The sequence below is a fragment of the Aulonocara sp. 'chitande type north' Nkhata Bay genome, linkage group LG15 (assembly GCF_057382095.1).
Source record: "Aulonocara sp. 'chitande type north' Nkhata Bay isolate Kocher_YH1m ecotype deep benthic linkage group LG15, A_spYH_male_GT1.1, whole genome shotgun sequence".
NCBI classification, from domain to species: domain Eukaryota; kingdom Metazoa; phylum Chordata; class Actinopteri; order Cichliformes; family Cichlidae; genus Aulonocara; species Aulonocara sp. 'chitande type north' Nkhata Bay.
Genome location: NC_141358.1, coordinates 1,704,233 through 1,715,707, shown reverse-complemented (window position 1 = coordinate 1,715,707; position 11,475 = coordinate 1,704,233). Strand labels below are relative to the sequence as shown.

The following is an 11,475-nucleotide window of genomic DNA, read 5'->3' as shown; positions in this document are numbered from 1 at the left end:
AGTTGTTATTTCTATAGTATTGATTTAGTTTGGCTTAATATGTAAACCCTTAATGATGGTGTGACTTGAGCGGTCGAATAGCAGCACGATACAAAGGCTGCCTACTAACGACATTGTTTTGTTTTGTCAGTGTCGGTGCTCCTTACTGTCTTCCTTCCCATAGAAACAGTAAGAAAGTATGATATGTTTTATAGGACTGTGAAAATGTTCTCTGTCATCACGGCTGCACGACGTGTAATTCATCTGAAATAAGTAGAATAATGGAAAAAGAGAACAAGTAACCAAAGAGGAGACGGTAGGAGTATTAGTTAAACTATTAAAAGTGATGAAAATAAAGCTTAGACAGGTGAAAACTAAAAAGTTTAATAACAATCACTGAGAAAAGCTTTAAGAGAAACATTAGCTCATTTTGAATTTGAATGTTTTTTGCAGATTGGTGAACCTCTGCCGACACTTCTGAGAAACGCTGCCTGCGTCAGTCATGTGACGAAGTTCACCACATTATTTGCAAAATGTTATATTTTTCAGTTCCACTTAAAGAGCTAATATTTTGAATGAAATAGTAAAATGTCTCAGTTTAAACCTTTGGTATGTTTTCTATGTTCCACTGAGAATAAAAAATCTTAGCATTGTGTATTTGAAATTGGGTTTGTAATAATTATTACTTTAAGGTAATTGAGAAATAAATGTATTAGCCAGAAGAACAGCTAATGCTAATATGTGTCCAATCGTATCAGTGACACCTTTTTGTCTCGCTAGCTCTAAGCTTAAACAACGACATCAGCATAGGTAACTATGAGGGGCCACATGAGACCGAAGGTTGGGGACCACGAGCGTGCCTCCATGATTGACCTTTAAGTAACTGAGCAGACAACAGCCCATTGAACTCCTTTTATTAGATTAAACCACAACACAGGGAGTAGTGCAGCCATGTCGTCAGGGACACAATACATGCTACAAAAGAATCCTCGTACACGGTTGCCATTGCTTACATTTGGTATCTTGATAGCAGTAAGAATAATAACAGAGTTGTAATTAGAAACATTATCTGGCCAAAGATGTTCATGTAAAGAAGTTCAGATTAGAAACTCGACAGGGGGACAAGTCACACTGCTGTAAGATGACGATGGACTGCTATGATATATCTTTATTGCAGTACTGTGTATATTATGACACGTCACGTCTCCTCTATCCTCCGCTAGCTCGTAAAATACCGGTGGTTTTACGCAGGCTGGAAAATGGGCAAACAGGTGATTTCCAAAGCATTCTTGGGCAGGGCACTGCGCTTCACTGAACTTCTCTACACTTGGTATGCATCAGTACGTGTACAATTTGTGAGAGAAAAGGAGTAAAAAAGTACAAAAAGTCTGACTGACTGGTTAGAGAGAAAGACTTTGAGGGGTTGAGGAGGGGGGCAAAAATCGTCCGATCTACTAAACACACGGCTTTACGGAAAGGGCCGTCCTCTGGTAGTAATGAAACGTCATTCACTGCTCCTTTTGCTGCTTTAGCACTCATTTACTTCCACTGAAAAAGACAAACAAGACACTCCAACAGCCTAAGAAACAAACAAGAAAACAACTCCTCTGAATCCATCGTGATGATATGCAACCCGTGGGCGAACGCGAACGAAGTGGATGCGATGGTAACATAGAACAATCTAACTCCTGCTGAAGTGTTTAGCTCCAGTGCTTCCACTTCATTTCAAAAATCCTCCATGTTCAGCATCTGTTAATTTGTATGATGACTGGATTGTTGTGTTTCAGTGCGCGTGGAGCAGGGGTTTAGTTCTTAGCAACATGTACCACACCTAATCTACAAGGAAACATGCTCCCACACTTAAAGCAGTCAAAAGAAAACGTCTCGACAAATCACAAAAAACCTACATCCCATACGACGGACTGACTGCGGTCAACTTTTTCCTCCCTAGTCAGTAAAAATGATCTCTCCCGGTTCTCCCACCACCAAAGTGTCATTGCGCTGCTCCGATAAGGCTTCCTGTCATCGATCATAGGATGCAAAATGAGGAGCTTTTTTTTAAGGCAGAACCTAAAGGCATGCAAATTAACTACATTTACAGTATTTACCGACAGCACGAGCATGTTTTCGGAAGGAAAAGTTGGACAAAGTCCATCTCTTCTAGAGCTATTGGTACTTGAGACGATGGATAGAGTGTCTTATTGGAGGCAGATACATTATCATAGGAATTTGGTTCGGTTGACGTTACTCGGTATAATGAAACACACACAGCTAGCGCCAGTAAACTCGGAACAATAAATAGAGTAGCGGCAAATTCAACGTAGCACATCACTGATGCGCAAGCTCCAGTAGAATGAACCTGTATGGAAAATACTTTGCACACTTCACATTTTGGCAGTTGATCTTTAAATAATTTAAATATATATTCATATTTATAGATCTATATATATATATTTATATATATTAATTGTGCGAGGTGTTTATATGTAGCGAGAGTTGTGTGTGCGTGTGTGTGTGTGTTTGTACTGTGAGTGCGCACCTGCACACTAGTTGTATGTTGTGTGTAGATCTTTTATAGCAAATAACATTCTCATGCACACGAGTGTTTCAAACACAAGAAGCAGATCCATTGAAAGGTAGTCCAAGCATATATAGAGATTTTTTTTCAGTGGAAATAGCTGCAAACTGAATGGAACATGAAATTCTTTCTGTGCAGTCCGTGGCGGCTGGTGGAGCGCTCCGCTCGCCCTCCGGCCTATTTCTGGAGGTCACACTGCAGCAGTAATACGATGGACGGGTCGCTCTTGGCCGCCTCTTTGAACTCCTCCAGCGAGATCTGATCGTCGTTGTTCTTATCCATCTTGGAGAAGATCTTGTCCACCCTCTGCTCGGGCGTCAGGCCGTCCTCGTTCATCTTCATCATGATCACCGTGCCCACCATCTTGTAGATGGCCTGCAGGGGGAGGAAGAGGGCAGAAGACTTTTAGAGCACGCTGCAAAGTTTCCTTCAGCTGCCAGTCTCTAAATCTGTACTCTAAATATATGTTCCTGTCTATTTAGTCCTGAGGAGGCTCTAAAACGTTGTGAAACTAGCACTTGTGTTAGCTGTTAGCTGCTGTTAGCTGCTGTTAGCCTGTTAGATACTATTAGCTGCTGTTAGCAGACGCTAGCACACGTTAAAGATGCTTTACATTGTTGAGCTCGGACACTTACATAATCATTCTCACACAATATGAAAGTGAGATTTTTGGGATAGTTTTTCCTGGTACTGGCTGGCATAATATTAGCTTATATTAGCTGGCTTGTTGTCAGCTGTCTGGAGATGTGAGGGCTGCAAGTCTGAACTGCTGACAATAAGTAATTGCGACAATATTGGGAATAAATTGACAGTTTTGTGTGTTAGAGGCGAGGCTTGAGGTGAGGAGGAAGAGGGAGACTGTGAAAGATGTACATGTTCAACTGTTGCACATTTATAGTTTGAAAGAGCTATTTGTGATCTTAAAATTCAAAGCAACTTCTATCATAAGTGGACCACACATGTGGCGGCTCTCCAGCCACAGTCCAACACCTCTATTTAAGATGGTGGGACAACATGGCAAGTTCCACAAACTGTGTCTGCTCCTCCGTATTCTCTATGGATTAATTATGAGTTTATGAAAATACAGAATTAATCACTAATCGATGTATATTTACAATATTCTTATTTTTCTATAAATACCCTCAATAAATTACTTACTGTACCTTTACGTGGAATTTAAGCTTCTGAGTTCGATCTACGTGATAAAAATACTGTAATCACAAACTCTACACAGTAACTTATTGTGTAGTCTGACAACAACAACTATGACAAACATGCTCTTTACTGTTGTTTCCTACTAAGCATTTCCAGTAGCTTCTTCAAAGAGAGAAACTCCACTGCAGTTATAGCCAGTCGGCTGCAGAGCTTTCACGTGTGCTTTAGCTAAACCTATCAAGGATGCTGAAGTATGAAGCTGCTTAAAAGTGGTGACTTTGATAGTAAAGTTTGCTGTAATGTCTATTAGGAGGTTCTATTTGTCGGTATAATTGGATATGCTGATCAAATAAAACAAGGACAACACAATATCTGCAACCTGCGCCGACTACAGATGTTGTTAGTGTTGTTCACCCGCACGACCGACAGGGTGAAATACAAATCTGTGCAAGTTTCCTCTGAAAAAGCATGAACACCGCCTCTCTTCTATTGCTGCTGACACAAAGCTTTTTAATTATGTCTTTTGTAGTCAGAGAGACATTAAATTCTATATGTTTCAGATCGCCTGCAGGCGGAGAACGAACACTGCATATTTTCCTTCAGCTGTCACGTTCTAATGTTTTCGGGTGTCTTCGGATGTGACGTTACCGTTCAGAACAACTTCACTGTGGATTTTGTTGCTAATGTTTGCCTGCATGAAACAGTGGGAAATGCCTTTGGGAAGCATGAAAATGAACTGAATGCTGAATATGAAGAGGCATCAATTCCATGTTTCTCCAAATGGCATTTTATTGATCCTTAAACAAGGATCACGAAAGAATGATAAATTAATGGATGCCTCAGTGCAAACAGGTCGAGGGGCAGGAGTGGCCTGAATTACAGATGAGGACGTTTGTCTTTAGCTGCAAATTGTTTGAACAGCCTGTCTCAGACTCGACAGCCTCAGCTCAGCGCTCAGTAACCAAAGTACAAAAATAGTTGTCCTGGTGACTCAGCAAGTTACAAAGCTAGTATAAGGCTGTCCAAGTAAAAATAATCAAACCCCTTCAGAAAGTTTCTAACCACATTATACCTCGATGATCTCCAGCATCTCCACCCGTGTGATTTTGCCGTCTCCATCCAGGTCGTACATGTTGAAAGCCCAGTTAAGCTTCTGCTCGAAACTGCCCCGTGATGTGATGGACAGTGCGCAGATGAACTCTCTGAAGTCGATTGTGCCATCGCCGTTCTTGTCGAAGGTCCTGAAGGCGTGCTGGGCAAACTTGGACGCATCGCCATAAGGGAAGAACTACAAAGAAAGAGAAAGGGGTGGGTATGTACTCGGGTATGTTTCTATGATTCAGTCATTTGAAGTCATTGGGCACAAGAGCCTTTAGATAATGTTTCAGAAATACAACCTCTAGTGTTTTTCACACGAGTGGCCAAATAATGTACAAACATGACGTCTCCTGAGAAAGCAAAGCATTTGCAATCAGTGAACACTGATTATCTTGGGTGGCTAAATGAACTTCGATTTCCTATTGCAACTTTTGTAGGCTGTAGCTTTGTTCTCATTAGATTCACCAGTGACAGTAATTGTTCCAGGTGGTCTGTTTGGCAGTAGGATTACTCAAAGTTGTGGACAAATGTGCACAAAGATTTAGCAGAAGTGTTGGCTGAACGTCAGAAGCTAATCTGAGATGGATGAACTGAACTAACAAAAGACTCGATATCCTTGTGGACCCAGCCTTGGTCGAGGTTTTCAGTCTCACGTGGCTGTTGCTGTGTATTCATGTGCAACCATCCATACTGTAAAGATGTCCTGGATAGCTGTCGCTTCCAAACGCCCAGAGCCTGCAGTCTTTCTTAAATTCTAGTTCCAAAACAGGCAACTCCGGTTTACCGTGTTCACGAGTCCCTGAAGGTGACCCCAGGCTTTCCAATGAGTAATGAACGTCAGGATCTCTGAGACAAGTCGCAGCTAGAACTACTTTACACTTTAGCTCCAAGAGATATTCACACGGCTGTTTTATCCTGACACGTGTGACTTTAATGTTCCAAGTTACATGACCTTTTCCCTCACAGCTTTGTTTCGCCGGACTTCCTGCTGATGCTGATCTGATGTCTGATACATGTGCATCTGTTGGCTATGCGGCTGCTAACGTGAGGGTGATGATATTCACCTGCAAGCGCGGTAGAGCCCATACTTTTGTCATTTCATCAAACCTAATTAAATCAATGTTTTGTAATTACTTTAGTGATTAACTCACTTTAATTTAGCACTTTAGCCCGATTGCTAGTGAAAAATGCCGATAATTATCATCATCGGCCTTCTCAGCAGGACCACATTAGCATTCTGATTGGCTGAAGGTGTATTTGTAGCATAGATGCTACCTTTAAGGCAGTTCTGTAGATAATACCTGAATTATGTAACTAAAAACAAACCAGTTGAAGGTGTAACCATGTGCAACATAATTTCATTTGTTGAATGTTGCAGATGTTTTTATTTCACTCAGCTTTTCTCTGTTTTTGTCCACTGATGCCTAATTACACAGCCCATCTCTGCTCTCGACAGTTCAGTAAAGGCACAGGATCCACTGGGTTTTACCCCCAGTAAAGTACTTGAAGCACAAAAAGTGTGTTGACAGTCGAAGCAATCCATATCATTACTGCACGCCAGCAGCATATGAACACAAGGGCAGAGATTAATGCTGTAACTGCGTGGAAGGCCACCAAGCCCCCGCTCAGCTCTTCGTCATCTACCGTACAGCACGAACCCTGTGGGCGGCTGCGAGAAGCCGAGCCATTCATTAGACATAACCTTCCGTTTGACCTCCCTGGTAAAAAGTCTGGGTCGATGGTTAATCTTAGCTTGAGCGAAGCTGCTCCCTGAGGACTTGGGCGGGCTGCTTCAATCTTCATCGAGCAAATGGAACAAAGAGAAAGATATTCCATGTTGTTTTATTACTTTTGCACCTGATTTCACCATAACTCGTTCAAGGTCAGGCGCAGCCATGCCACAGAGTGAACGTGTAAAATATGAGCAAAGGAGTCTGTGCAAAAGAAGAAAGTCAGGCCCTCTTAAACTTTGTGTAATCTCTGCGTGTTCACAGGCTCACATTCAGGAACCACAGCAGGCATGCGGGTACCTTCCCCATTTAATATATCTGGAAATGTCAAGGCATCCTGCTTGTACTGACATTTGCAGAACTACACAATGAGCAGCTGAGTTGAAACACAATTTTTCTTTTTCTTTTCAGTGAACGTCACATTTCCACTATCAGATTTCACTCAGAAAGAAACGCTGTCGTCAAAAGAAGACTGATATTTCCTTGTGCAGTAATCTTTGACAGCATGGATTTGTTCTTGGACCTTACCAGCCTTGCACACATAAAAAGCACAAGCAAGACCCCGGCACAGCACAGAGCGGGAATCAATGACAAAGATATGGCATCGATTAAGCTGTGAAAAGCATTAAAAGCGTGAACAGTTGAAGCTGTAACTTCAAAGTGTTGAAAAAAGCCTGCAGATGGGTAACAGGCAGCAGTTAAATCTGGCTGGTTTTCACAACCAGTGGAGTTAAAGCAACATTAGCAGTTATTTGAATTGCTAAAGTCACCCAGCTCCGTTCTGGCCAACATCAGTGTTAGACTCGGGTTTGTGTAGAAGCCTCATGCTCCCCCATGTTCACCAGCAGGTTTGCTGTTCAGTGTTGGACACGTAGTTTACAGCAGAGCCTTCATTTAGATGAAAAATGTATCTGGTCAGAAGTGTGGGGTCACACCACCTGTTCTGTGAATTCCTGTGTTTCCACAGGTCGATAAAATCAAACACCCAGACTCTCTGCTGACTGAGTAACTACAGAGTTATTCAGCGGTTATTCCTCCGGCGCTAACACAAAAACTGTACGCCTCAAGCTTCATAGCATGGATTTCCAGGGCTGAGCAGATCCTGTAGCTGTTGTGTGCAGGTAGCCCAGTACTCGTGTCCATACAGTGCACCTGAAGCGAAAGAGTGAAATTGTGTCCCAGACAAGGTAACAATGAACTTAGTCACACAACAGAGCTCTGCAAAGCTGACTATAACTCCAGAGTCAGAGGATAACTCCCTACAAGCTGACCACAACAACCTTCACAGCTTTGGTTTAAACGGTGATATTTTAAAAAGGATAGCAGCCGATGACAGCTTGGTGACCGAACTCATCAGTTTCAAAGGCTGCAGCCAGAGGAGAGCACCCGTCAATCATTATTCGTTATTAGCACATGCACACAGGGGCATTTAAGGACGCTTCCCAGCACTGGACTCTTGAGGGGCAACCACAGGTTCTGTCCCTCTCTGACATCCTGTTACGTCACACACCAGCAGCACATGTTTTGATGGAAACCTCACATAGCCTCTCTACTTAAACCAAACCCTGCATGACAAATTTTCTGCTTTATTCCCAAATGAAGTGCAGTCCAAGGTGTTTTTCAGTGTTCGCACCATTGTTGAATCTGTTTTCAGCTAGTTCCCAGAGCCGCTGGCTGTCCCTTGGTTGTATAGCTTCGGGCCAATGAGGACTGAGACATGTAATGTTCTGTTGTTTAAAAGCCAATGTAACGATACTGGAATACACAGCAGATGAACTGGAAGTGTAATGACTCTCATTGACTCTCACATGCTAAAGTGACATGACTTATGCAGCATATAGTTGCTTGTTTGCACATCCAGAAACATTCGTTAGGTGTTTGTGTAGGTTACAGGACAGCACAGAAGCTCTGATCACAGCAGCACAAGAGCATCCTCTAAGCACCACAGAGGCAGGAGTCCACTGACTGTATCACCCATGCAGACTGCCCAAAAGTGCCCCAGAGACTCAGCACAGAGCAGCGAGATGTTAGAAGCAAGCTGGGATGGTGTACAGTGGGAGGCACAACCAAGTGGCTGTGCTAGCGTACAGGAACATCTGTGCCACGTATGAAGTCTCCAAGCTCCCATAGGAGCTTCCAGTGTTCCACACAGACAAGCAGCTGCTGGCCGACCAACCACACGCAGTGGTGACTGACAACGATAGATGAGAGAATCCCAGCAGACAAACAACAAAATAAAGACATACTCGGTGCCATTAGGAGCATCAGGCCCTGTAACCCCGAACCTGGAACAGTGACTCCAGCAGGTTCCAGGCACAACATCAGAAGTTTGAGGAACAGCTAAGATGCACAGAAACCTCAAACTCCTAGGCCTCTGCTACAGGACCTATACATGCATGTATACACGTGTCTGTATACTGATCAACTACAGCAAGCCAAAGCCCATGTGTGCAGCAGACAGTCTCGTCACACTCAGAAACAAGGATGCTGCCCCATCCTGCACTAAGACTGGGGGAGGAGACAAGGCCATGAATCCTAATGGGAAAATGGATTGCAGTGACTTGGAGATGAGGGATGAAACCACAGAGAGTAAGGGTTAGACCGTGTTAGCTCAGGTTATAAAAGCCACAATGAGGTCCCACCCATGTAAATTCTGCTGCAGTGCAAGCCGATCAGACTGCAGTGGGAAGTTTAGAGAAGTTCAGAAGAGAAAAGATATGCGGGGGAGGAGGATGTCAGCGGGCACAGAGATGAGAAGAGACAGAAGAATTTCAAAAGAACGAAAGGAAAAAAGGAGCAAGGCAGACAAAGTGTGAGAGGGAGAACGACAGAGCTTACACCCATGATCCAGGTCCTTATCTGCCCTTTCAGAGAAGCCACCCTTTAGGGCAGGGACAGCCAGCGCGAGCCAGCTTGCATGCACGGGACGCTTTGTGCATCAATGCAAAGTGGCTTCCTTCCCTCCTTCCCCCGCACGGTTCTGCCTCAGATCATCCCCCAACCCCGGAGGAACGGGAGGAGGCACGTGGACCTACGGGACGACGCGGGAAGAGTTGAGGAGAGGGAGGAGGAGGCTAAGTGAGAGGGGAGAGGAAAGGTGCCAAGGAAGGGATGCGGGAAGGATGTTTAAGGGGTGGGAGGGGAGCGAGAGAGAACGCCACTGCAGTTCCCCAACAATCTGATAAGTTATGAAACAGTTACGTAAAAATGAAGAAAGAGCAAACAGGCAACAACGAAACGTTCACTCGATGGCACGCAATCACAGTTTAACAACCAAAAATGAGCTCGTCACCACTTGAAGGGACTAGATTTTTCTCTACGGTACCATCGGGGAGAAATGTACTAAAGCTTACTGAAAACACGTCAGCGCTCTGCTCTGCGCCCTCCTGCTGTCACTTTATGCTGACCTGTAAAACAACATGTGTTTGCTGTCGTCTTAAACCACACGTGCTGTTACCATAGTAGCCAGGAGTGCAGTTTTTTTAAGATGACGATATTAAGTAAGCAAGTTTGCTTTGATTAGAGGGGGAGGATTTTAAAATAAGGACTAAATATTGGGCCTTGAGCAAGAGAAGCCACTTCACAGAGCCATAAACCAGTCCCACCAGTGTCTGTTACGACACCACATACAAACGATATGAAAGCCTGCTTTGAGAAGCTGGCGAGATGTCCCGCTGCAGTCCAGAAATCGGCCTGAAAAGCCCGTTCCTGGGCTGCTTGTGCATTGAGAGGAATTTGGCACTAACCTGTCTCCAACCCTGGTTATCAGTGGTTACAAAACACCCATCTGGCAGCAGCAACTCTGCATTAGGAGCATAAATGACAGCACAACAGCAGATGGCACTGTTGAGGTGTGGAAGCATATTTAATGCCCGAGGGAGCGAGTGAGGAGAACAGCTATTGGCAACGAGGAAAGAATGAATAAACGCATCATGTTGCTTCCATAGCAAAATTCCTAAACAATAATCCAGATTAAAACTCTTCATTCTGATACATAAATATCAGATATACATATATGTGTGTGTATTAGCCGGTCTTATCCACCATTATTCCTCCGTGTCTCTCATCAGACACAGAAAAGCTAGTAAGAGGTGCAGGAGTGAGTCACTGCCAGCTTTGGCAGGTGGACCTGAGGGCTACCCTCTGCTCCGTGTGACGTAGTTCAAAGCGAAGCAGAACAACAGGGCAGAAATAAAAGGACGACTGTTTTATCTTCCCTTTGCCAGTGGTGAGTCTAAAATGGTCTTTTAAGAGCTTGGCAGATAAATCCACAGCAGCTTGTGCTTTTTTGAAGGCGTCTTTTAAACAAAAGCTCACGATCGAGCTTCTCCTGCTTAGCCGGGGCGAGAAGAAGAAAGGAGGCGAGGGAAGAAAGAGATGTAGCGTTTGAGAGGGAGGGAGGGGGAGAGGCAGGGAGGGGGAGAGGCAGGGAGGGGGAGAGGCAAGGCAATTTTATTGGTGTAGCACACTTTCAGCACAAGGCAATTCAAGGTGCTTTACATGATTAAAATAAAACATGAAACATTATAAAAGTAAAATACAAGAAAACATTTACAATAAAACAATAATCAAGACAATAATTTATATGAAAAATTAAAACAAACCGGTAGAGAGCCATAATAGGATCAGTTACTCATAAGCAAGTCTAAATAAGTAAGTTTTAATTTTAGAGTTAAAAGAGTTCAGTGTCTCTGCAGCTTTGCAGTCTCCTGATAGTTCCAGATGTGAGGGGCATAGAAACTAAAAGCTGCTTCTCCAGGTTTAGTTCTGGTTCTGGGGACGGTCAGTAAACGAGAGCTGGAGCACCCGACTGATCTGGATGGTTTGTACCATGACAGCAGATCCCTAATGTACTCTGGCGCTAACCCATTCAAGCATTTATAAACTAATAAAAGCACTTTAAGGTCTATTCTGTGAGCTACAGGGAGCCAGTGT

General features: G+C 43.7%; 1 protein-coding gene across 1 annotated transcript in view; it reads right to left on the bottom strand.

Annotated features, from left to right (window-relative positions):
- Window positions 1-876: 876 nt before the first annotated feature.
- The window catches only part of vsnl1a (visinin-like 1a), a 34,740-nt gene continuing 24,141 nt past the window's right edge, over window positions 877-11,475 (bottom strand). The window contains exons 3-4 of the mRNA XM_086264348.1: window positions 4,785-5,000; window positions 877-2,932 (exon numbers count right to left, since the gene is read on the bottom strand). Of these exons, the coding sequence (XP_086120474.1) occupies window positions 2,735-2,932; window positions 4,785-5,000 (414 nt within the window). The 3' untranslated portion in view covers window positions 877-2,734. The remainder of the gene's footprint in view (window positions 2,933-4,784; window positions 5,001-11,475) is intronic.